Consider the following 27,549-nt stretch of genomic DNA (forward strand, 5'->3'; position numbering starts at 1 on the left):
GGTGGTCTGGTATTCCCATCTCCTAAGTGATGCCAAAGCTCCAACTTTGTCTAAAGTAGACTTCTCAAGAGTTATATATAGATATTGATCTCCTCAGCCCAGGAGATGACCTCCTGTCACCAGAGGGTCAAGAGTAACCTTTCGTCCCAATGGTGCTAAATGAAATGACAATGATACTTTCTTTTAAATATTCAATGACAAAAAAGGGTAAAGGTATCTCTAGAACCTAGTTATCATTTGACAATACAGTCCCAACACTTTACAAAGATGCTCCCACTTCAGCAAAAGCTAAAATTAGTACAGTTCAACTGAGGAACACTTTCCCAATGTCTAGCCACTTAGAATTGTATTTTTTGGTATAGTTTGGCTCTCACTATAATCTGAAAAAAAAAACATTTTTTTTTAAATTGCAGTTCTTGAAAAATTGCCATTTCTCAAATTAAAAGCTTGAAAAGTTTAATAAAGGATTGATTTAAAGATTGAACAGTCTGACAGATAAAGACTCCTTTGGGAGTCCTTAACAAATAGGGTGGAAACACAAGCATCAGTACTCCAAACAATGCCGTGCTCCAGTTGAGAGACTTCAGTTTTGACAAATCGGTTTGTTGTTCACTGGCTCAAAAGTGCAATTTCTAAGAGTTGAAACTAAGAGAACCAGCTGAACATTTGGTAGGGTTTGAGGAAAGGCTAGGGAGAATGGAGCCAGGCATATGTGAGTAAAACCTATAACCAATGGGGAGTTTTTAAACAAAGAGCTACTTTAGTAGTTAAATCTAATGATACAGGCCACCAGCAAACAGATTCTCTAAAGAGGGGATCATGCTGCTGCCCACCTGTCTGGAACATGATCTGGGCATCGAGACTCCAGAAAAGTTGTCATAAAAGACTTTGACTCCTACTGCTTCCACTTTATTCTATGTTTATACTGAATAATAAGAAAGTACTTAAGTTAAACCATTAACTATCCCTACAAAGAAACTCACAAAAATCAATACCCAATACTACAACTACTAAACTGTTCTCCTCAAATTTCAGTTTGAGAACAGGAGAACTTAGGCAAAAAGATAAAAACAATAGTAGCAATAAAATAAGACCCAGTCTTTCCACTGCAAATAATAAGAATAAGGCCACCTGGCTATGAGGTTCTTAGACTATTACCCAAATATGTTTATTTACCTTCAAACTCCTGCTTTTAAGTTCTAATTTCAGAAAATCAAAGTAGCACTAATACATATGATAATAAACCTATAGAAATTGGCTCTGATTTAGTCATCAGAAATGATGACTATGTTTATAAAAAACAAGAACAGCTACAAGCAACCATCACACTGTTGAGATGCTGACAACAAACTAGATATCACTGCTACATGGAACTACAATTTATTGAGCTAGAACTTTTACATTCAGGATAAACTATCCTCCCAACATGTCTGAGGTATCAGTCTTAAACACAGGATCCATAGGGAAATAAATTAGATTACTATCACACTCATACCACACACAACGGAGTATCAGACTGCTTTCATCCTTATTACAGCCGAAGTGGGGGTCCACACGTGCTCAGGAGAGGAGTAATGGTGGCTGGATGACAGCTGGAGGCCAAGCCACAAGAGAGGTGGTCCGGCAGAGTTAGGAGAATTGCTTCAGACAGAGAGGTCTGAACAACTAAGTATACTGAGTAGAAGAGCCAGGTTCCTCACTGACGAAGAAGGAAGTGAAAAATATGTAAAGGGATGAGACTCTGAGGAACCTTGTGCTCAGAACTACAAGTATTAGTGTGAATTCATTCAATACAGATGAACAGACATAGAAAAAGTATTTGGATTTAAATTCATGTGGGTATGGATTTTTCTAGAATTGGCCAATGAGATGGCCGGGAGCAGCAAAACATCTGCAGTAATGAAGACACCTATCACCTAAATTCTGGTTCCCAAATACGATCCACTGCTGGCTAGAACCAAGGCCCTCAGGGAAGTGGTCAGCCCCAGGGTTGAGGCATGGAAAGTATAAGATAAACCGGGAATGTCTGATGGTGTTGAAAGGAATGGAGTGCTCAGAGAAAGACAGGAATGAATCAAAGGGACCCAGAAGACAGCCTCAAGAGGACTCCCACTAGCCAAAACGGAGTCAATCTGAGCACCAAAATAAGCTATGATGGTCAAAATTAACTCATTAAATAAAACAGAAACCCATGAGCCCATGCTGATATTAAAAAATTAATTAATGGAATGGATAAAGGCTCCCTTACAGTAAAAATGTCACATAATAAATATAAAAGCAGTGATAGGATGAGAACATTGTCAAGCATCATAATAATAATACAGAAAAGAAATTTCAACAGACATCAGAACTCGTAGGTGAAAATGGAATGAGGAAGGGGATAGGTATATAGTCCCAAAACAGCTTCTAAAAAATAAATATTAATTATAACCCTTTGGATTATAGCCTGTCAGGCTCCTCTGTCCATGGGATTTTTCAGGCAAGAATTCTGCAGGGGTTTGCCATTTCCTTCTCCAGGGGATCTTCTCAACCCGGGGATCAAACCAGAGACTCTTGTGTCTCCTGAATTGCAGGCAGATTCTTTACACATAGAGCCATCAGGAAAGCCCGACTTCAATATCTCCTAATCAAATATACAACTAAAGAGAAGTATTACATGTGTTTTCATATATCCAAAACTCTAAAGGTACAAGAACTCTTTAACTCTATCAAGAAAAAAAATCATTAATGGTAAAAGTAATCAAACAGTGATTATTTTGCACTCAATAATGTAAAACAAATGCAACTCTGTATCAGATGGTAAAAGTAAACCAAGGCCAGCCAAGTAGTCACAATTCCCAAAACTACTGTTCTGAAAACATGACCAAACTGACTTCAATTCCCTCTGCAAAACAAACATACCATATTAATTGGGTTAACAAACAACAAAACTGTTACGATAATACTTGGTCAACAGACACTCAAAGTGATGCTGCAGTAGTATACTGACATAAAAAATTCACAGGTGAAAAACTTGATCTGTGCACAGTAGAGATCCATTTCTATATTTTTAAACATATACAAACAAAACATGATGGAAAAGATTAGGAAGTAACATCACAAAATACAATAGCTATCTCTGAAGGTGCGATTATGAGAGATTTTTATTTTCTTCCTTTTCTTATCAGTATTTTGTGATTTCACCAAAATGTGTATTATTCATCCACTAAAAGTTAAAAATAATGTTAAAGTATTATTTAAATTTAAAGGTTTCTACAGATGGTGACTGCAGCCATGAAATTAAAAGACGCTTACTCCTTGGAAGAAAAGTTATGACCAACCTAGATAGCATATTCAAAAGCAGAGACATTACTTTGCCAACAAAGGTCCGTCTAGTCAAGGCTATGGTTTTTCCTGTGGTCATGCATGGATGTGAGAGTTGGACTGTGAAGAATTTGAACTGTGGTGTTGGGGAAGACTCTTGAGAGTCCCTTGGACTGCAAGGAGATCCAACCAGTCCATTCTGAAGGAGCTCAGCCCTGGCATTTCTTTGGAAGGAATGATGCTAAAACTGAAACTCCAGTACTTTGGCCACCTCATGCGAAGAGTTGACTCATTGGAAAAGACTCTGATGCTGGGAGGGATTGGGGGCAGATGAGAAGGGGACGACAGAGGATGAGATGGCTGGATGGCATCACTGACTCGATGGACATGAGTCTGAGTGAACTCCGGGAGTTGGTGATGGACAGGGAGGCCTGGCATGCTGCGATTCATGGGGTCGCAAAGAGTCGGACACGACTGAGCGACTGATCTGATCTGATTTTCTCTTCCACCATTACATTCTTGATGAACCTTAGAAAACAGTCCTAACAGTACGAGATATTAATACCTGGTAATGGAAGACTTCTCTGAAAAACAAGGCCCGTTTGAATACTACCTTTTTATAGAATTTTATCAATTATAGATAAAGGTAATATGAGGCAAGTTCTCTGGATTGAGACTGCCAGGATTCAAAATCCAGCTACCCCACGGACTGGCCACATAATTTTGAGCAAATTATTTAACCTCTCTTTTTCAGTTTCTTCATCTGTAAAAATGGGGTTCCTATTTGTTATTAAACTACTTATTTAAAGCATTTAGTGCCTGGTACATAGCACTTAGGTTATTTTACTATGAATTTCTTTTATAGGTGAGGATGTTCAGGTACTAAAATCAGTTAAATCATCTGAATGAAAACAAAGATGCTGGGATGGGTGGGGTGGAGGGGTCTTTGAAAGAAAGGAGAAGAGAGAAGCAGAAGAGACAGACGGAGAGACAGATATTAACACAGCTGAAAACCTGGGTCCCCTTTCCTAAACTGCTATTTTTTTGAAAACACAAATGGCAGTTGTCCACCATAATGCTTAATAAATATTTCTTTTCTTTCTTCCTTCCTTGCCCAACCTCTTTGTTTCTTCCTATACAGAAATAGGTTTGGCTTATATTCATTCACATTCCTAAACCACCTTTCCTATGAATTTCCATTTTAACGTTAACTATATTTATTTTAACTCTGTTCCAACTGAGTAGTCTTACATTAGGAAATTACACCTTGGGGGACTTTCCTGGTGGCTCAATCTGTAAAGAAACTGCCTGCTATGCAGGAGACCCGAGTTCAATCCCTGGGTCTGAAAGATACCCTGGAGAAGGAAATGGCAACCCACTCCAGTATTCTTGCCTGAAGAACTCCATGGACAGAGGAGTCTGGTGGGTTACAGTCCAAGGGGTCACAAACAGTCAGATACAACTGAGTGACTTTCACTTCATTTTTCCTAGGCAAATGTTTCTGTGGAATTACATGTCAAAAGAGACCTGCAATCTAAAAATGCTAGAAACAAAGAGAACACACTATATATTAATATTTGTTAAATGATACTGTTAAGAACTCACTCTGATCCTACATTTCCCTGAATTTTATACTCATAAAACATCAGGATAGGAAAAGCCCTAAATCAAGAAAACTGTGTTCCGATTCTACCCAGGCTAATAATTAGGTGAGTAACCTGAAGTTGGGATTTTGCCCCTTGAGCAAGATGTGGGGAGTAGGTTGTGTTACTGAAAGATCCTATCCAAGTCCCCAGTTCTACAGCCTCTTGAACAAACCTGAACAAAATGGAGAATTCACAGGCAATTTCATGCCTCCCGATGCTTCCTCTGACTGAAATCTCCCATTTCCCCTTTTAGAGAACTCCTGTTATACCTTCCATTCATCATTTCTTTCATGAAAGGACAGGACAAAATACCCTGTATTCTCTGGATCCCTGGGCTTGCATAGCATCTCTTACAGATGACTATTTATACACTGTCTACCATTTCTGGAGTCTCACATCTTGCACAATGCCTAGCACACAGCAGGTGCTAAGGATGTGTTTAAAGATTTGAGTCTACAAAGTTAAATTAGGTTCCTGTAAAGTTTTTGTATGCACCATCTGGGAATTTAGCTAAATTTGAAGACACACACAGGCCAATATGGAGCACAACCAAAGCTTTGTCCCAGTCAGATTTATACATGAAGTGCAAATTTACTGAGCCATTTGTATAAAAGCTACACGAAGGTATCACTGCTGCAGATTATCTAAACACCTCCCCCGAGGATTACCTAAAATTACTTCACCTCCTATCTAAAACATCTTTATCAGGGATTCTGGTCCACTGACAACCTCCTACCATACTATAAAAGGTACTGATGTTCAGTGTTTACGGTCATGTACCAGAAATAAGCTCCACTAAAGCAGGAATTTTCATCTGTTTTGTTCAGAAATGATTCCCAGTGCCTACACCAGTGCCTGCATATGAATTATTTTTTAACATCAATAATTCTTTCCTTCTATCTTACAGCCTGCAAAAGTTACGAGTCATTACCTTCATATACGTTTCTCACATGGCCCTATTTCCTCACCTTTATCCACTTATGGCAGCCTTACAAGCAAGCTTCCAAGAACTGGGGAAAATATTTGTATTTAACTCCTGAAGTGCAGCTTTTACTTTACTTTCTCTGCTTATCTGTTGGAACAGAAATAATATCCAGGAAACTATACCAAATAATGAATAGATAATAACCAAAACTTTGTTCTTATACTTGTGATAATTATCAATATTTCTCTACTTCATATTTTAAAACTACTAGTGGACGAAAATAAAAACCAAAAATATTAGATTAACTTTTTTGGACAGTCAAGCACGTGGACAAAATACTTTGAGAATTAATTAACAGCTACATGTGACTTGATTGAAAAACTGTGTTCCAAATTATTGTTGTTTAGAAGCTAAGTTGTGTCAGACTCTTTGTGACCACATGGACTGTAGCCCGTCAGTCTCTTATGTCCATGGGATTTCCCAGGCAAGAATACTGGAGTGGGTGGTCATTTCCTTCTCCAGGGGACCTTCTAGACCCAGGGATCAAACCCATGTTTCCTGCTTGGCAGGTGGATTCTTCACCACTGTGCCCCCTGAAAAGCCCATGTACTATATACATTAACTATGGCAAGATTCTTTTTTATGATTTATGTAGCGAATATGCTTCAGGAAAATGAATTTATCTACAGCATTTCTGTAATTATCAAATACTGAGCCACAGAAGAGTAGGATACTATTGTATTTATACTCAGAAAATACCACCAAAACTCTATCTCCTGGTTTCAGCCAAATATGGTTCTTCCCTGCTTCAGCCAATGTTAGCTATGAGTTCTCAGAGACAAAGGCCCATCAGAAACAGTCAAGGACACCATCTACACTGCTCTCTCAAAGATGGCTTTTAAATTCTTGAAGAAATCAAACATCAGCAACGTAAAAAAAATACTCAAGATGAAAAGTTTCAAGCTGAGATGTTTGTATTTGTTGACTGAAACTAAAATAGGAAATGAAGATTTTTATGAAGTCACTCAGTCCTCTCATCTAGTACTACCTAGCTGACAAACTCAGAATCAACTTCCAGGATGAGCCTAAGAAAGACGTTTCACAAGCTCAAACGTGTTAAGGCAGGTTGACAAGCCAGGCCTCTCGCTACCCTGTGCATATCAGAAATACTAGCAAGTCTAACCTGCCTGTTAGCCTCTATATCTCAGTTTTGCTTAAACATCCTAAAAAGGATTAACATTCTAGATATAATCTTGTGGAAATGAGGGTGAATTAAATTCTCAGGATTCAGGTGCCAGTGTGATGATGAAAAATCACGGGAGGCAGGAAAAGAAAATTGGGACAAAAAAATAAATCTTTAAATGCTAATTTTCTCCACAACAGTAAAGGAGCATATGGGGTGGGTTTCAAACTCCGAATTTTTACTAGCTTTCTAACCACAGATTAAACAGAGGTGAATCACAACCAAGCCTTCAAAAGAGCAGTCCCCCAAAGCAGAGGACCTGAGGCTTGTTTGCTGCCACCATACTCCCATCCAGCCACCCCATCTTTCTGCCCATCCCCCTCAATTCGTCTGCAATTAAAGATAAGTAAGGGAAATAATGACCAGCACTAAAAGTGACGCGGAGTTGGCATTTACAAATGATTTGCAAAACAACTCCCCAGCGAACCTAATCAACCCAGGGCACACGACCAGACCCTATATGGTGGTTGTCTACAAAGATAAAAGCCCGTGCTCTTCAGGGGAGGACGCAGGGAAGAGGGGCACCTCGGGAAAGCCAGGAGCTCCATCCCCAAGACCCCTGGCTGTCACCAAGAGATCCCGACCAGCCAGCAGCCGCGTTAAGTGTGTTACAGCCACGAGACTTGTCGCCCCAACTACCCACACCTAAAACCTACGAGGGGAGTGTAAAGGATCCTAGGGGGACAGGTTAAAGCTCTATTTTCTGTGCTTGGGATCCAGGAAAAAGCAATGGCCAGGGGAGAGGGAAACAGGCGACCCTGCACGGCTCGGGTACTGGTCACGCGGAAGAGTGGGAGGTACCCCTGTAGAGCGTGGAAACAAACAAACGCAGAAGAGAGAGAGGAGGGTATGGGGTGGTGGAGAAACGCGGCCGCAGGCATCCATCGAGGTTGTCGGGACTCGGGGTCCGGGGATAAAGAGCTTCCTTGGGGGCTGGAGATTTCCCGCATGCTCGAAGCCGGCCCAGGAGGCGGCAGCGGTCAGGCAGCGCGAGCTCTCGGGACAGGTTCCCGGAGACCTGCCCGGCACGGGGCCAAGCGGGCGGGCGGGGGCCGCGGCCCAGGTCGCCTGAACAAAGCCGGCGCGCGCGGGGCCTGGCTACTCACAACAAGAAGCTCATGTCGGCCGCGGCTTGGGCTGCGGGCTTGGCGGTCTCGGGGCCTCGGGACAGCAGCGGCCAGGCCTGGAGAGCAAGGAGGAGGAGATGAGGAGAAGGCAGGGAGCGCCAGCTGCTCGGCGGCCGCAACTTGTTTGGCTTCGCTAGTTCCAATGGCTCGCAGAGGGGGCGGAAGTGGGAAGCGCACAGCTTGAATCACTCAATGGGAGGGGAAGGAAAAGAAGGCGGGGAAAGGGCCGTTCGCCTGCTCCCCGGAAAGGGCCGCCGCGCGCTCCCGCACCCCCCGGTCCCCAGCCCCTCGCAGCCCCCACCTCGTGAGCTCTCGCGAGAGCGGAGGGCGCCCACCCCTCCCCTCCCGCTGCGATCCCCTGGTCCCCAACGTTCTGGACACCTAGGCAGCGGCGGACCACGCCCCGCCAGTGCGGGGTGGCCGCCCGGCCGGTCGAGGCCAGTCCACCCCGTTGGAGGTTGTGGGCAGTGGCAGAGCGCTCCAAGCTGCTTAGCTGGGTGTCAGCGATCTGGAAGGAAGTTGGCTTCAACTCTGGGATGTCAGGGTCCTGCACTGAGGGATGGAATTGCCAGCAGAGTTCTGCCCACTGTGAGTGCCCAGATGAAAGGCTGTGGAGTCTATCTGCTAAGTATGTAAAAAGAGGAGTGAATTTCATCTGGTAGGAATGGTTTGGGTGTGGTTCCGCCCGAAGAGAGGAAAGGATCTAAGTGGGTTGTTTTATGGGCATATTTAAAAGCCAGAACTAGGAGATAGCCAGGGCCCAACACTGCCTCTGCAGGAGAGTGGGGCTGTCATCAGCAGCTGGGAAAACTGCTGTGGTGACATACTCAAGGTATGTTGAGCAGATATTGTAGATTATAAAGCTTTGACCTGGGTCCCTTAACTGTGTGAAATGCAAGTTCCTCTGTAAGGGGCACTGAATTCCTTCTAGCTTCTAGAATGTTTTGTGCATCAGAGTGCCTAATGGCAATAATACGCTTGAGCCGAATAAATGCTTAATGGATGTTGTGGACTGATAACCAGCCTTCCACAGCATTATGAATTTGGGTATCCATTTATTTTACTGAAAGATGTCCATCTTCTTTCCTTATGAGATCCATCAAATCTACAAGTAACTTTTCAAAGAATTTGAACAAAACTTAATTTTATATAGCTTGTAACCCACCTTGGGCTCTTAGGAAGACTTGAAGGAGATGCCAGTATGAAATGTGTTCTGTTGACTTTATGTACTATAAGTTTGGCATCTTGATAAAGCAAACCATTTTTAAAAAACAAGAAAATATTAGTCTCAGTACTATCTGAGGAACAGCAGAGGTCACTGGAATAATTTGAAAAGACTTAAAGGAAAAATGCTGGAAAAGAGGGAAAAGGAGGTATTATCTTACTATAACAAAAATAATGGATTTATGACATAAAAGCCCTGTGTTATAGATTTTAATATGATACAGATTTACTATTCAATTCTTTAAGTGTCTTCTGAAAATAAGACTTGCATTACCAGATTAGGATATTATCTTTTACTTTGGGAAGAGTAAGTTTGTAAATCTATTAGAACAATTTCACCCCCTTTAAAATGAGGTTTTGGATTATTACATAATCTCTAAGGTATCTTCCAGTTCTGAAATTCTGTCATGCCAGGGACATCCTTTAGATGACTGGCAGACAGTTTCTGTCTGCTCCTTGGTTTGGTAGACTGGCTTATGTAGCCTGTTTTTGGTGTAACTAAATATAAATGAATCCTATGACTCTGAATAAGTACAATGATTGGCAAAGGACAGAATCTGCAAAAATACCTGCTGAGTTTTTCTTTATCATCCCACTAGGAGAATTGCCTGAACTGAAGAGTTGATAAAACTTACATGATGTTTTGGTGGTAGAAATGAGAGAGGTGTCATGTTAGTGATAAAAAATATAATTTCAGAGGTTGGGCATTTAAATTAAACAGTGACTGCGACTTAAAATTATTCAGCACTTGAAAATATTTGGCAATTTAGAACCAAAGATAGGGTATATTCAGAGATTTCTAATTCTGCTTTCTCCTTCACCAATCCATATTGGTGATATTGCATACTACTATCTTCCTAAAATTTCAATTTCAAGAAGTTACTCTCCTGATCAGAATCTTACTTTGCTTGTAAATCCGTGTTTATGAAGCAAGATGATTAAAATTTGTATTCTATCCACCAGTTTCTCACAGAATTGGAGTTTTAATATGAGTAGAATAGAATGTGGGTATATGCCTTAAAATATCTGTTTTAAAAGGTATTTATTTGCTTAGCTGCACCAAGTCTTGGTTGCAGCACTTGGGATCCTCGATCTTTGTTGTGGCATGCGGGATCCTTAGTTGCAGCATGCGAACTCTTAGTTGTGGCATGTGGGATCTAGTTCCCTGACTAGGAATTGAACCCCAGCCCCCTGTGTTGGGTGTACAGAGTCTTAGCCACTGGACCACCAAGGAAGTCCTGTACCTTCAAATATCTTTAACTATTCATTTAAGTTAATTTATTATTGTAATAAACAAGTGCGTGTCCAATGTGTATGTTAGTGGCTTAGTTCAGTTCAGTCGTTCAGTGGTGTCCAACTCTTTGCGACCCCATGAATTACAGGCCTCCTTGTCCATTACCAACTCCTGGAGTTCATCCAAACTCTTGTCCTTCGAGTCGGTGATGCCATCCAGCCATCTCATCCTCTGTCGTCCCCTTCTCCTCCTGCCCCCAATCCCTCCCAGCATCACAGTCTTTTCCAATGAGTCAACTCTTCGCATGAGGTGGCCAAAGTATTGGAGTTTCAGTTTTAGCATCAGTCCTTCCAAAGAACACACAGGGCTGATTTCCTTTATAATGGACTGGTTGGATCTCCTTGCAGTCCAAGGGACTCTCAAGAGTCTTCTCCAACACCACAGTTCAAAAGCATCAATTCTTCGGCCCTCAGCTTTCTTCACAGTCCAACTCTCACATCCATACATGACCACTGGAAAAACTTGACTAGATGGACCTTTGTTGGCAAAGTAATGTCTCCACTTTTTAATATGCTATCTAGGTTGGTCATAACTTTTCTTCCAAGGAGTAAGCGTCTTTTAATTTCATGGCTGCAGTCACCATCTGCAGTGATTTTGGAGCCCCAAAAAATAAAGTCTGACACTGTTTCCCCATCTATTTCCCATGAAGTCATGGGACCAGATGCCATGATCTTCGTTTTCTGAATGTTGAGCTTTAAGCCAATTTTTCACTCTCCTCTTTCACTTTCATCAAGAGGCTTTTTAGTTCCTCTTCACTTTCTGCCATAAGGGTGGTGTCATCTGCATAAGGCTCAGTCATGTCTAACTCTTAGCAACCCCATAACTGAAGCCTGCCAGGCTCCTCTGTCCATGGAATTCTCCAGGCAAGAATACTGGAGTGGGTAGCCATTCACTTTATATTTATATATAAATAAACAAGGTACTTATAAACTGTGGCAAGGTATAAAATAAACAGAATAATGTAATAGAGATTAATGGTAAAGGAGGACAATCTAATTTAGATTGAGCAGTTTTGTTGAAACCTGAAGGAAGAGAAGGAGCCAACCTTGCAAAGAGCTAGGGAATGATCATTTTCTAGTAGAGGGAATAACAAGTACACATGCTCTAAGAAAGAGCTTAAAGGTTTCTCAGAACTGACTGGTTATGGCCGGGGCACCCTGAGCAGGAAGAGTGGCATCAGATAAAGCTGGACATGTAAACACGGCTCACAGGCATGGCTCACAGGACATGTAAACATGGGGCTCACAGGCTTAGGTAAGACATTTCAGTTTTATTCCAAGAACATAAAAGAGTCATCCAAGAAGTACAATAATAAGAAGGTAAATAAACTGAATAACATTTTGTTTTATTTTATTTTTTAAATTTATTATTTTTGGCTGTAAAGCACATCTTACGGGATTTTAGTTCCCTGAGCTGGCCCTCAGCAGTGAGAGCACAGAGTCCTAATCACTGGACTGCCAGAGAATTCCCATCATTTTATTTTTTTTAATTTGGAAAAGTTCAAACATATAAACAGGGCAAGAAATTGGTGTAATGAATCCATCACACAGCTTCAACAGTTATCAGCTCATGATCCTTGATTGACATTTTTAGGGTCACTCTCTCTTCTTGTGGAGAATGTTCTAGAGGAGGCCAGCATGTCAGCATGGATGCCAGAAGACTATTGTAATAGTCCAGTTATTTCTCAGCAGTTGTGACATGGTTTAGGGTAGTGACATTGATAAGAGAAAGAAGAAGTTAATAATCTGAAAATGAACAGCACTTGGTGATTGATTGATTGACTCTAGGGATTAGAGGAAAGAAGGAGTCAGAGACTACTCCTATTTTTTGTCTTTAGTAACTGGCAGGTGGTGCTGCCATTTATTGAAATAGGGAAGATCTGAATCACAATTCTGAGATGAAACTAAAAGTTCCACGTTAGATATGTTAGCTCTGAAATGTCTTTTAGACATCAAAGTAGCTATGTCAGGTAGAGCTTTGTGTGCTGTGCAAAACCTGGGGAGAGATCTGAACAGGAGGTAAGAATATAGGACTCCTCAGTAAGCAAATAGTATTCAAAACCTTAAGGTAAGCTTCCAAATAGGAATTTATATGCTGGATAAGAATAGACTTAGCAAAGCACTACCTGTAAGCACTAAAATTTCTCCTTTCATCTCTTCCCAAATATCTCAGTTTTTTTTTTTTTATCCTCAGGTTTTTTATCAACATTTACTTCCTCTCTCTCAGTTGTAGTTATATTCTCCTTTTTTCTCAAGGTGAGGGTTTCTGCAGTCTTAGAGAAAATGATTCATTATACCTTTTTATAGGGTAAGTTGGTCACCACCAGCATGTTAGCATGTTACCTTTCCCAAAGAAAATGACACCAAGTTATTTTAAAGCCAAGTTTCCAAACAGTAGATCTGGGGAAATTTCTCCTTATAGAAGTATTTCAGTTTTAAAAAATGAAATAAGAATGGTTGACTTATTATTAGAATGTCACCATTTTGCAACCCCAAATGGATCTAGAAATTGATCACCAATGGCTTGCTGGTATTACAAGAGAGAAAACCACACTTTATGCGTGTCCTAACAGAAGAATATATCATCACCTGTGAAGAAGGCTTGCCAACAGACTAGAAGCTGAACCTAGTCAAGCCTCTACGATGAGATATACTGAACTGTAGGAAATACAGGGAACAGGAGAATATGGTAAAGAACATGTTAAATTACACAACATAGAGGGAAGCAGCAAGTCCAGACTGTGGGGAAAATATGCAGGACCGAATTTCTTCAACAAATGAATCGCAAGGAAAAAATAGAGCTGAAGAAACTTAGAGGAGGTTGAAAGAAACATAAAAGGCATATCAACTAGAGGTAATGTGTATGTTCATTTGCATCTCAATTCAAACATGCAATCTCAAAAAGAACAATAGCAAATGTCTGCGTCATTTATAGAGAATCAAAAAATTTAAACATTGGATATTTGATGTTACTAATAACTGACTATTAATTGCAGTGATGATGTTGTGTCTACATTTTTAAGAGCCTTTATTTTTTTACAAATGTGTACTGAAATAATTGCAGATGAAATAATGTGCCTGGAATGTGCTTCAGAATAGTATGGGAGGAGGAATGAAAGTAGGAATACAGATGAATTGTTAAAGCCAGGTGACAAGTACATGAGAAGGATTATGCTGTGGTGTCTTTTTATTTAGTTTTGGAATTTCCCATAATTAAAAGAAAATGAACAAGTAGCAGGTCTCATTTAGAAAAAGCATTACTATTAATGGGGATTTAAAATTGTAATTGTTGATATAGAAGATGAATTTTTGGATTAGAGAGTTCTTTCCTTGCCCTCACATTAGCCAGCTTCTTCGACTCATATATATTTATAAAGGTATTTTTACCTGTAAAACTAAAAGCAAACGTTCCTAATGCCAGAGGGGAGAAACACAAAATCCAAACCCTATGGCTAACTCTGAGCCTCAGTATTTCTTGAGTACCTTTTCTCTTCTGATTCAGAAATGTGATCTGCTTCTGAAAGAATAGATACCTGACAAACAAACCTGAGCTAAAGTATACCAGGGCAACAAATTCTTAGTAACCTGATAAAATGCATTCATTTGTGCAGGAGTGTTTTGGTTACATAATATCTAGGTTGAAATAGTAATTATTCCATCTAATTAGTTTATTACATAATATTATTTTTGCTTTTATATTAACATGTGCTAAGTCGCTCAGTCATGTCCGACTCTTTGCGACCCTATGAACTGTAGCCCTCCAGGCCCCTCTGTCCTTGGGGATTCCCCAGGCAAGAACACTAGAGTAGGTTGCCATGCCATTTATTGAGTATTTCTGAAAGTGAAAGTTGCTCAGTTGTGTCCTACTCTTTCCAGGCCAGAATACTGGAGTGGGTAACCTTTCCCTTCTCCAGGGGATCTTCCCAACCCAGGGATAGAACCCAGGTCTCCCGCATTGCAGGTGGATTCTTTACCAGCTGAGCCACAGGGGAAGCCTAAGTATTTCTGATAGGCCAATTCTGCTAAGCTTTTCATACATTTTATCTCTATGTTTCTTGTTTCCCCATCAGGTTGATATTAGGTGTTATATTCCCTCTTTTATAAATAAGGAAACTAATTTTGAGAGGTTATGTATGTAATTTTCTCAAAATCACATAGCTTGTAAGTACAATCTGAATTCAGTAAAGTTCATTTCTTTTCCCCCTTCCCGCAATGACCTCAGTTTAAAATGAATGAATAAATTCTAAGTGAATTTTGGCATGCTACATGATCTCATTTAACATAACTAACAATTCAACCTGATCCTTATCAATGGCCTTTAGATTTTAATTCTATATCTTCATTAAAGACAGACTTGAGAATGGTTATAAATGCTTCTCAAGGACATATTATTTGAATGGAAGTATTAAAGATTGATTGGTGAAGCTTGGTGTCTCTCAATGCATTCACTTATCACTCAAAACTGTAAAGCATCAAAACACATTATAAGGTATTACAATAGAAGAAAGATCTTCCATTGATCCCAAACCTCATACAGTACCTTCCTCTTCAAGCTGTTCATTCCTTTGAAGGTGAATTTTGTGCAATAAAATGTCAGGTTTAGGGGAATGATGAGGTACAAATCATTCATCTATCAACATGACAAGTATTTCTTGTCTATAATGGGCCTCTATGAGCAAAAAACAAGGATATAGTCACTGCCTTCATCATGAATTTTATAGACCATTGGTAAATACAGGCAGTCAAATAAAAATTAGAAGTCAGTGTATGTGTCAGGAAGGAAAGGTCCATTTTGTATGTGAGTCTGTTACAGGGACCTCACCTCTTTTGGTGGTCAGAGAAGTGGATCCTGCGCATTCAGAAGTAAATAATATATGTTTACTCCTTGCATTGAGAGTCTCTTGGACTACAAGGAGATCTAACCAGTCAATCCTAAAGGAAATCAGTCCTGAATATTCATTGGAAGGACTGATGCTGAAGCTGAAACTCCAATACTTTGGCCATCTGATGCGAAGAACTGACTCACTGGAAAAGACCCTTTTGCTGGGAAAGATTGAAGGCAGAAGAAGAAAGGGACGACAGAGGATGAGATGATTGGATGGCATCACCAACTCGATGGACATGAGTTTGGGTAGGCTCCAGGAGCTGGTGATGGACAGGGAGGCCTGGTGTGCTGCAGTCCTTGGGGTTACAAAGAGTCAGACACGACTGAGCAACTGAACTGAACTGACTCCTTGCATTTAAATTCTTGATATATTTTATATAAACAGCATAATTTAATAAAACTTTTACCTCCACACTCATCATTGCCAAACCATTTTGATGTCTTAAAGCACCATGATATAGAAATTTATCTTTGTTTTTGAGTAGCCAGTCTTTAAGGAAGTTGCTCAGTTGTGTCCGACTCTTTACAACCCATGGACTATACAGTCCATGGAATTCTCCAGGCCAGAATACTGGAGTGGGTATCCTTCCCCTTCTCCAGGGGATCTTCCCTACGCAGGGATCGAACCCAGGTCTTCCACATTGCAGGTGGATTCTTTACCATCTGAGCCACTAGGGACGCCTAAGAATACTGAAGTGGGTAGCCTATCCCTTTTTCAGTGGATCCTCCCAACCCAGGAATCGAACTGGGGTCTCCTGCATTGCAGGTGAATTCTTTATCAACTAAGCTACCAAGGAAGCCCAATCTTTAAAAACTTGTCTGAAAGTGCTACTTTGAGTGTTATATTGAGGATCTTAGTCATAGGACAGACATCTTAAAAGATTTCTTGCATGGGCCTTGGACTTGCTTAATAAATACTGAATTTCTTAATCTGTCCAATTTACCATGGTTTATAATTAATTGTTTTTCCTATTAAACTTAAACCACACAGCCTCTTTTCTAGTTAGCTGCCTGGGGAGAAGGCAGAGGAAGGTTCCTTTTGAACCTATTCAGAGCTGCTTTTCCCCAGTTGATAGAACATTGCCAAGGTTGGTAAGCCTAAAATTAACTCCACCAGCTGTGTTTTGGTTTGCTTCATATAGCACATGGGCTCAGGGGGCTCAATCTGCTGGGCTTGCTTGCTGCTTCAATCTGCTGTGCTCTTAAAGTTTGTTTGCCTGGCGTGCATGTTGTGCACAAGAGGTGGTAACTGAACAGCTTGAAAATATATGGAGACTGACAAATAAGTCTCTCCTTTAATTAAAAAAAAAAAACACCTAGGGACAACGATGGGGGGTGGGGTGGGGGATGGAGGAGTCCCTGCAGAGTATGTCAGATGAGAAGCTTAACTTTTAACCTCACTGAAGTTTCCCAGAGAGCAGGCTGCTGACATGCTGTCAAAGACTGAGATGATGCTGTAGTTTCAAGGAGTCTGTGTTTTTAGCCCACTCATCTCCATGAGGTCCTGTAGCATGAAGGACCATATATAGACATAAAGAGTATCCCAACTAGCTGCAACTTAAAATATCCTAAGGATCAGCAGCTGTTATTTCACCCACACAAATTCACAGTTGGCGTAATTAAATTGTGCCTGTTCTCAAGTTCTGCAGCCCTTTGGGTTTTGTCCTAAGGACTCATGTTGCCTCTCCATTCCCTTCCTCAGGGTAACTTAAAGCAGAATGGATGAATGAAAGGGATCGACCATGAGCAGTTCGGAGTTTGCATCAATACAAATAAATAATGAAATGTGGAAGTCAGATCTACATAGACAACCACTGGACTCCAGGGACCCTGGGCAGTCCCTAGCCTTGGCTGTTTGTTCTCTCCTGCCCTTGGTTGCTACCACACTATCTTCTTGGCATCTCTCTCGTATTTTCCATAGTTGCCATAGTTACAACCACAGCAACCTGAGCAGGCCACAATCCTCTTATAGCTGGAGACATGAGCTACTACTTTACAACAAGATATAATTCTCCTGTCCTGCACCAACAATAATCGTGTCCCAGATAACCAAAGTGTTGTTTTTTCCTTGGCAGAAGTATCCCAACCCTCCCAGAATATTACTGTCCTTAAGGTCTGTATGGCATCAGGGCAACCAGGAAGCATCTATAGAGAAGACAACCAAGATAATCAGTCCTACCTTTAAATTTGAACAAGTATATCCAAATCCCTTATTTATAGGCTATCTTTGTGTTTCCACACCAATCATTCTATTTGAGTACAGGACAAAGAGATTTAGTAAAATAAAGTCATAGTGGGCAGGAAGATTTCCTCTCCAAAATAAAGCTTTTAAAGGAAGTAATCTGATAATACACTCCTTAAAAGGGATCTGAGATCTTCCTGGAGTCCTGAAGGATAAAGGACCACTTTATCCAGATTCAGTCAGTCAATAAAATTTTTTGAAGATTGGTTACCCATGTTAAGGGTAAACCAGTTACCACTGTTAAGGGTGAAGATACAAAAGAAATGTACCACATTACAACTGTCAAGGGGCTCATTTCTAGTGGCAGAGACTAACTTGTAAACAAGTAATTACAGCACAAAGCCATCCCTCATAACAGGATTATATAACAAGGACTACAGGAGCCCAGCTAGTGAAAGAGTGTTAATGTGAGGAAGAAGATGGGGTCAAAGAGAGCTTTACCCAAAAAGCAAGTCTTAAAGGGTTGGTAGACTTTCTCCAAGTAAGGAAGAGGGGCAGGTGATAGAGGAGTAAAAGGCAGACAAAAGCACTGCAGAAAGGTGATGCAGCACATGTAAAGCCAAGAGGCATGAAAAAATACATGTGCAGCAAAAGAAATGTTGACTGCTATAACCACTTACACCTTAGCATGAGCTCTTATTCATTTGACAAGTATTTATTAAGCACTAACTATATGCTAGTTACTTATGTAGGGTTTGGGGATTTAGTAGGGTACAAAACTTAAGTCCCTACCCCCAAGAAGTTTACATTCTAGTGGGCAAGAGATACTCTGAATTTGTCAGTGTTTTTACTCTCTAGGTGTATTTGAATTTTAATTATCCATGATTATGGCATGAAATCTCAAGCCTTATTAAAGGAATATTTTAAGAGAAGAAAGATATCCATAATCAAGTGAGGAAGAGATTCTAGAATCAAAATTCTAAAGACAAAAGCAAACAATATTACCTAGTGTATAGCTCATGGAACTCTGCTCAATGTTATGTGGCAGCCTGGCTAGGAAGGGAGGTTGGGGGAGAATGGATACATGTATATGTATGGCTGAGTCCCTTTTCTGTTCATCTGAAACTATCACAACATTGTTAATTGGCTACACCCCAATACAAAATAAAAAGTTTTTAAAAAGCCAACAGTATTTCCAATGCTTATTTGAACTTGGCTTCAGCTGATACCACAGAACCACTAATACAATCGTCTAGGAGGTGCTGTGAATATTTAAAGTACAAACTTTTGCCATAAACTCAATGATTGTGTGGTCATATGGCAGACCTAAAATTGGATTCAATGTGTGTGTGTTTAGAAATTAAGATGGACCCACTACTCTGTTCCTAAGATGAAAACCTCCCCTTTGTCTCCTTCCTCTTTCCTCCCTCTGGTAACCTCCAGGGACCTGTGTCATCTAGCAGAGTTACTGTCTCAGGGTCATGCTTGCAAATCCCATAAATTGTCCCTGGACGATCAACAACCCTCACAGGATGTATTGGGGAGAAGGGAGGTGGTACACAGCATGGCTCAAAAGGCCACTTCCTCCCAGGAGGGCGCAATGGTTACCCTGGATAGAGCAGCTCTTTGTTCCCTGTGGCACTCTGGAGCCAACTGTGGCTGCCTGTCCTTCCTTGGCTCTTAGAGAGCTTGTATATGGAAGATCCCCTGGAGGAGGAAATGGCAACCCACTCCATTATTCTTGCCAGGAAAATCCTATGGACAGAGGAGCCCACAGTCCGTGGGGCTGCAAAAGAGTTGGACACAACTGAGCAACTGAATAACAAATCACAGAAGTATATAAGAATCTAAGTTGGTGCTGGAAAGAGACCACAGGATCTTCAGGAAATGAAATTTACACAAATTCTGTTGTGTAATTTTCTGCCAGTTTCTTGCAAGGTTTTTTATAACTCATTTAATTAAATGGCAACCCACTCCAGTATTCTTGCCTGGAGAATCCCGTGGACAAAGGAGCCTGGAAAGCTACAGTCCATAGGATCGCACAGAGTCAGACAAACAGTGTTGTGTAATATTGAATTATGTAATAGGAAAATTGTCCCCTTTAAATTCATTTTCATTTCTTCTGATTATGTCAAGAAGGAAATCTTGGTTTGATGCTTGTGGTTTGTTGTTCAGTCACTGAGTCACGTCTGACTCTGCAACCCCATGGACTGCAGCACACTAGGCCCCTCTGTCCTCCACTATCTCCTGGAGTTTGCTTGAATTCATGTCCATTGAATCCATGATGCTATCTAACCATCTCATCCTCTGCCATCCCCTTTTCCTTTTGCCTTCAGTCTTTCCCAGCATCATGGTCTTTTCCAATGAGTTGGCTCTTTGCATCAGGTGGCCAAAGTATTGGAGCAGTCAGCTGAATTTGATGCTAGCATGGTTTGATGCTGCTGCTGCTAAGTCACTTCAGTCGTGTCCGACTCTGTGTGACCCCAGAGATGGCAGCCCACCAGGCTTCCCCGTCCCTGGGATTCTCCAGGCAAGAACACTGGAGTGGGTAGCCATTTCCTTCTCCAATGCAGTAAAGTGAAAAGCGAAAGTGAAGTTGCTCAGTCGTGTCCGACTCTTCACGACCCCATGGACTGCAGCCTACCAGGCCCCTCCATCCATGGGATTTTCCAGGCAAGAGCACTGGAGTGGGTGCCTCCAACTTCTCCGATGGTTTGATACTAGCATGTCGTTAACACTTCTCTAACACTGAAGTCTCCCTTTCCATGAGAAGGTCCCACTCTTTAGACCCAGAGGCTTCAGCAGGCAACAATATCTAGCTAGAGCTTAATAATATTTTGCTCTAATTAAATTTATTTATATGTTCTTCTAGTACATGACATGTGATACTAGTTTTCATTTATAGTAGTGATATAAAATAGGGCATATTGGTTAAGCTGAGGATCCCTAGCATCATGCCATCCAGATTCAGCTACTTTCTGGCTGTTTGACTTTGGACAAATTAATTAGCCCTCAGTTTCCTTACTTGTAAAATAAGTTTAATGGTGTCATCTACCACATAAGATTGTGAGTTCAAAGAAGTATTGCATGTCATTCACTTGAACAATATTTAAAATATCCTACTGTATAGCACAGGGAATAATACTCAGTATTTCATGAAAACCTATAACGGAAAAGAGCCTTAAAAAATAGATATATTTATGTATAACTGAATCACTTTGCTGTACACCTGCAACTAGCACAGAGAAGGCAATGGCACCCCACTCCAGTGCTCTTGCCTGGAAAATCCCATAGACGGAGGAGCCTGGTGCGCTGCAGTCCATGGGGTCGCTAAGAGTCGGGCATGACTGAGCGACTTCACTTTCACTTTTCACTTTCCTGCATTTGAGAAGGAAATGGCAACCCACTCCAGTGTTCTTGCCTGGAGAATCCCAGGGACAGGGGAGCCTGGTGGGCTGCCGTCTCTGGGGTCACACAGAGTCGGACACGACTGAAGTGACTTAGCAGCTTAGCAGCAGCAGCAACTCGCACAACATTGTAAATCAACTATACTTCAATAAAAAATCTATCCTGTTGCTCAATAAATGTTAGTTATGATGGAGTTTAAACAAACATGAGCTGATTTAAATCAGGATTTCTCATCTTTGGTACTGCTGACCTGGTGAGAGGCTGTGCTGTGTTTTGTGAAGTGTTTAGTAGTACCCCTGCCCTCTAGCCACTAGGTGCCAGTAGCACCCAGTTAGGACAAAGATGTCTCCAGACATTGCCAAGTGTTCCCCGGGGGGCAAAATCACCCCTGGTTGAGAATCACTGATTTAAGATAAAATATTAGGTGAAAACCAGACTTAGATATAACAAATATCTAAGTATGGAGTGGGAAAAAATGAATTGAAAAATACTGATCTAAGACAGTGCTATTTGAATTTAATTCTAAAAATCAGAAATTACTATTTCTATTTGCAAGTTTATGACTATGATCTAAGTTTTCTATCAAAGCTAAAAGTATTCAAACAACTTAGAAGGGGCTGAACTAGTAAGTACATGAAATTCATCTTTATTTTTCTTTGATCTCCTTTTCTTCTACTTTCTTTTACAGAGTATCACCGAAAACCTCCCTCTACAGACATACCCAGGAACTACCTGGACAACATCCTTCATCCAGAATTCTTGTACCCCTCCCTCCCAATCAGGGGTACCCTTGCCTTCCCCCACAGCCCTATTCCCTGCTTTTTTAAAAAATATTTTTTCAATGTGGAATTTTTTTAAGTTTTTATTGACTTTTTTTTTTTTTTACAACATTGCTTCTGTTTTATGTTTTGGTTTTTTGGCAGAGAAGCATGTGCGATCATAGCTCCGCAACCAGGGATCGAACTTGTGCCCCCAGCAGTGGAAACACAGTCTTAACCACCCGACTGCCACCAAAGTCCCAGCAAACATATTTTAACTGTTTTCATTACCCTCCTACTTATATCTCTTTTAAGAATAAAATTATATAGTGCAAAACTAGAGTAACTTATCTTCTGGGAAGAAAATGAAGAACATAATAATCTTGCTTGTTAGAATGTGGTATAGTGTAAAGAGAATTAGCTTTGGGGTGAGAAATCCACCCCAGACCCTTGGACTTAAGATCTTGCTCTACGCTACTAGCTATGGGACTGGGTCATGTCACTTAATTTCACTATATCTTAGTTTCCCAGTTTAATAAATGAGATTACTATGTATCTTGTAGATTGTGAGGATAAATGCACAGTAGAAATGTAACTGTCATTATAAAAACATAGAAGTGCTTGTTTTTTTTTTTTCTCCTTTATGGCTGAGGTTCCCAGTGTAGTGCTTTAAAGAAAAATGATCTCCATTTTTTTTTTCCATTTTCCTTCTGGTCTTGTGTTCACATCTAAAAAGTTGCCTGTATCAACATTAGGAAGAAAAAGTCCATCTGTAAAAGCGTTATCTGTTGGGCAGTAAAATAAGGGTTAGGGAGAGCCTGTGGAAGACAGATGAATTTGGGAGGATAACCGTGAATTACGATGAACTGAATCAGATCATGATTCCTATTACAGCTGCTGTATGCGTGTGGTTCTGTTGCTGGAGCCAAATTGAAACCGAGCCATTTTTAGAGAGCCATTCCCTGAGCAAGACTTGTCAGCTACCATGTGCAGGTTTCTTTTGTTGGATCACTTCCATCATGGGAAGAGTAGCACTTTGTTCTCAATGGGATAGGCCCTCTATATAGTATGTAGATCATCCTTCTCTGCACATCAAGTTTGTGCCCAAACAACCATCTATGGATTCATGGAGGGGCTTATCCACTTTCATGGTATTCCATACACCGTCACTTCTGATGAAATGAAGAAATGAAGTGTGTAGAAATGAAGTGTGGCACTGGGACTATACTCATCAAATTCACCCATCTTACCCTGCCCTGCTCCCTTCCTAAAACCACTGGTTTGACAGAATGGTGGGCTGTCTTTTTGAAAAATCACATATGGCACTAGTCAAGTGGCACATGGCATAGTTTGTACAGCTGAGGCAGTGTCCTCCAAGGTGCAGTATGCTGTTGCTGCTGCTGAGTTGCGTCAGTCGTGTCCGACTCTGTGCAACCCCATAGACGGCAGCCCACCAGGATGCCCCGTCCCTGGGATTCTCCAGGCAAGAACACTGGAGTGGGTTGCCATTTCCTTCTCCAATGCGTGAAAGTGAAAAGTGAAAGTGAAGTCGCTCAGTCATGTCTGATCCTCAGCGACCCCATGGACTGCAGCCTTCCAGGCTCCTCCATCTATGGCAGGAGTGCAGGAGTGGGGTGCCATTGCCTTCTCCCCAGGTGCAGGGTATATGCCCTAAATTAGATAATAATGTAGGTGGTGGGCTTTCTCCTATAGCCAGGATTTACAGGTCTGGGGATTTAGGAGGTGAAAATGGGAGTTGCTTTTTTCATTATTATCCTTCATGATTCACTAGCAAACTTTTCTTTCTGTCCCTGTGACTTTAGGTTTAGTATAGAGGCCTTGGAGTAGGAAATGGCAACCCACTCCAGTATTCCTACCTGGAGAATCCCTTGGACAGAGAAGCCTGGCAGACCACAGTCCATAGGGTTGCACAGTAGGACACAACTGAAGCAATTTAGCGCACGGAGGTCTTAGTTCCAAAGGAAGGAATGCTTGCTTCCACTAGAGGTCACAACCATGGTTCTGTGAAGCTGGAAATTGGGACTGCCATCTGGCCACTTTGGGCTCCTCATATCAATGAATCAACAGGCAAAACAGGTGATTACTGTACCTATTGTGGTGATCGATCCTGACTACCAAGGGGAAATCAGATTTCTACTGCATAATGGGGATAAGGGAGAATATGTCTGAATTGTGGGAGGTCTCCCAAAGTGCTCTTACAACTCCCATGTCCTGAGATTTATGGCAAGGAAAAACCTACCACTCAGAGGGGGCAGCAGAAATGAAGGCTTGGGTCACGCTACCAGAAAAGGAACCAGGGCAGCGGGACTCTGGAATTAATACTAATTATAAATATCAGCTACAACCATGTGACCAGGAGTAAAAGTGAGGTGTGTAACAGTTACAAGGATGAAATTGAGAAAACTGCTCTAGCCACATCAGTGATTACATAAACCTCCCCAATGCTTCAGAATATTCAGCATCTATTTGAGTCTATTCTGGAATTTCCATTTCAGAATGAAAAGAACTTTTTAAAGTTAACCTTAAGCACATTCAGGTCAGTTCAGTTCAGTCGCTCAGTCGTGTCCGACTCTTTGTGACCCCATGAATCGCAGCACGCCAGGCCTCCCTGTCCATCACCAACTCCCAGAGTTCACTCTGAGTCGGTGATGCCATTCAGCCATCTCATCCTCTGTTGTCCCCTTCTCCTCCTGCCCCCAACCCCTCCGAGCATCAGAGGCTTTTCCAATGAGTCAACTCTTCACATGAGGTGGCCAAAGTATTGGAGTTTCACCTTCAGCATCAGTCCTTCCAATGAACACCCAGGACTGATTTTCTTTAGGATGGACTGGTTGGATCACCTTGCAGTCCAAGTGATTCTCAAGAGTCTTGTCCAACACCACAGTTCAAAAGCATCAATTCTTCAGTGCTCAGCTTTCTTCACAGTCCAACTCTCACATCCATACATGACCACTGGAAAAACCATAGCCTTGACTAGACGGACTTTTGTTGGCAAAGTAACGTCTCTGCTTTTTAATATGTTATCTAGGTTGGTCATAACTTTCCTTCCAAGGAGTAAGCATCTTTTAATTTCCTGGCTGCAATCACCATCTGCAGTGATTTTGGAGCCCAGAAAAATAAAGTCTGACACTGTTTTCACTGTTTCCCCATCTATTTCCCATGAAGTGATGGGACCAGATGCCATGATCTGTTTTCTGAATGTTGAGTTTTAAGCCAACTTTTTCACTCTCCACGTTCACTTTCATCAAGAGGCTCTTTAGTTCCTCCTCACTTTCTGCCATAAGGGTGGTGTCATCTACATATCTGAAGTTATTGATATTTCTCCCAGCAATCTTGATTCCAGCTTGTGCTTCTTCCAGCCCAGCGTTTCTCATGATGTACTCTGCATAGAAGTTAAATAAGCAGGGTGACAATATACAGCCTTGACGTACTCCTTTTCCTATTGGGAACCAGTCTGTTGTTCCATGTCCAGTTCTAACTGTTGCTTCCTGACCTGCATATAGGTTTCTCAAGAGGCAGGTCAGGTGATCTGGTATTTCCATCTCTTTCAGAATTTTCCAGTTTATTGTGATCCACACAGTCAAAAGCTTTGTCATAGTCAATAAAGCAGAAATAGATGTTTTTCTGGAACTCTCTTGCTATTTCCATGATCGAGCGGATGTTGGCAATTTGATCTCTGGTTCCTCTGCCTTTTCTAAAACATCTGGAAGTTCACAGTTCATGTATTGCTGAAGCCTGGCTTGGAGAATTTTGAACATTACTTTACTAACGTGTGAGATGAGTGCAATTGTGTGGTGGTTTGAGCATTCTTTGGCATTGCCTTTCTTTGGGATTGGAATGAAAACTGACCTTTTCCAGTCCTGTGGCCACTGCTGAGTTTTCCAAATTTGCTGGCATATTGAGTGCAGCACTTTCACAGCATCATCCTTCAGGATTTGAAATAGCTCAAGTGGAATTCCATCACCTCCACTAGCTTTGCTTGTAGTGATGCTTTCTAAGGCCCACTTGACTTCACATTCCAGGATGTCTGGCTCTAGATGAGTGATCACACCATAATATTAAATAAACCAACTAAATGTTTTCCACTGAAGGTTTGATTTAATAGTTTAACATCTTCAAAATTAGCACGCTAAATCACAGCAGAGGCAGTGTCAGCTTACTATTAGTCACTAAGGTGCTTTGTGGATATTCCTAAGCGGTATTCATACTTTATACTCTAGGTATTTATTCACTGATACAGTTCCCAGGCTAGCCTACACTCTCTATATAAGCATTTTATTTTTTGTTTGTATGTCCAGTGCCCAGCTAATGTCCAGGTCCTAGAAATATTTTACCTGGGAAAATATGTATATGTGGCTGTTCAAATGAGAGTGAACATGGCATGTGTGGAAATTAGTAATTCTTAAGTGACTAAAAATTAATGAGTTAATAAACATCCTTATAATCATTTAAGAAAGATGTAATGAAAAGAAGTTTGGGATCAGAAAGATGGGAGTTTGCCAGCTTTGCAACATGTTAATTATTAAGCACGGCATTTAACCTGAGTCTCAGTTTCCTCTTTTGCAAAATGAGATAACGTCTTAACATCTTGCAGCATTGTCATGAGAGAGCTAATTCTTAGGTAGGAGTCCAGGGCCCTCAAGGAGGAGAAAAGGACAAATTTTTTTTTTCCTGGATGGCTTTGTCAAGATACAATATAACAATGTATCTTGCTCAAGGACATGTTTCTCCTTAACAAGAACCTTTTGACTGACCTTGTTATCTTAAGATGTATCTTGTAGGAGTGTGTCTGGTAAGACCTTTCTATTGTTCTATTCTTGTTAATTTCAGATGTCTGTTGTGGCAGTGGGTCTGGTAAAAGTATATAAGGCCTTGATAAGACTAGTAAGGGGGGCACACTCCATCCCCCTTCTGATGTCTGTGTCAGAAGCTTTCCCTGTCCCTTTTTTGCTACACAAAACCTCTTGAATGATCGGGCCTGGTCCTGGTCCCGAAGCTAAATCTTCAGAGATTACAAATTCGACATCCTTCACCGTAAATTATCATCTTGGGAGTTCATCCGGGATCTTCAGGACAAGGTAAGAACACTCAGAATTGTAGCCTCTCTGCTTTCTCAGTATACAGGTTTTCTGCTTTATTTTACTAACTCTATGGTGTACCTGTGTGTGTGAGTGATTGAAAGCCTATGGGCGAAACGTGTGGACTGAACTTTGGTTTCTTGGTTGCTTTTCCCGGTCACTTTGATCATTCCGTAAATGCCTGGAGAATTAGAACTACTAACCTAATGCGTACTTGGATACAATCTCAAAAATGACAGAATGATCTCTGTTCGTTTCCAAGGCAAACCATTCAATATCACAGTAACCCAAGTCTATGCCCCAACCAGTAACGCTGAAGAAGCTGAAGTTGAACGGTTCTATGAAGACCTACAAGACCTTTTAGAACTAACACCCAAAAGAGATGTCCTTTTCATTATAGGGGACTGGAATGCAAAGTAGGAAGTCAAAAAACACCTGGAGTAACAGGCAAATTTG

At 41.1% G+C, this 27,549-nt stretch overlaps 2 protein-coding genes and 1 long non-coding RNA gene across 5 annotated transcripts in view; 2 read left to right on the forward strand and 1 right to left on the reverse strand.

The window, feature by feature from the left end:
* MOB1B (MOB kinase activator 1B) overlaps positions 1–27,549 on the reverse strand; it is a 93,554-nt gene that overhangs the window by 49,973 nt on the left and 16,032 nt on the right. The window contains exon 1 of one of the 2 annotated variants that reach the window (XM_025289934.3): positions 8,224–8,437. The exons of the other annotated variant lie outside the window; for it this stretch is intronic. Coding sequence (XP_025145719.1) covers positions 8,224–8,237 — 14 coding nt within the window. The 5' untranslated portion in view covers positions 8,238–8,437. Of the gene's footprint in view, positions 1–8,223; positions 8,438–27,549 lie in introns of those variants that run through there. 2 annotated transcript variants of the gene reach the window in all.
* The window catches only part of GRSF1 (G-rich RNA sequence binding factor 1), a 55,000-nt gene continuing 35,864 nt past the window's right edge, over positions 8,414–27,549 (forward strand). The window contains exon 1 of the mRNA XM_006069336.3: positions 8,414–8,832. Within this exon, the coding sequence (XP_006069398.1) occupies positions 8,437–8,832 (396 nt within the window). The 5' untranslated portion in view covers positions 8,414–8,436. The remainder of the gene's footprint in view (positions 8,833–27,549) is intronic.
* Positions 8,879–22,336, forward strand: LOC102403824. 2 transcript variants are annotated; one of them, XR_328522.3, is made up of 2 exons: positions 8,879–9,076; positions 21,925–22,336. It is a non-coding gene; the product is annotated as an uncharacterized LOC102403824 (long non-coding RNA). The 2 variants fall into 2 exon arrangements; XR_006552196.1 differs by lacking the exon at positions 8,879–9,076 and adding an exon at positions 15,838–15,892.

Source organism: Bubalus bubalis, chromosome 7 (assembly GCF_019923935.1).
Source record: "Bubalus bubalis isolate 160015118507 breed Murrah chromosome 7, NDDB_SH_1, whole genome shotgun sequence".
NCBI lineage: Eukaryota > Metazoa > Chordata > Mammalia > Artiodactyla > Bovidae > Bubalus > Bubalus bubalis.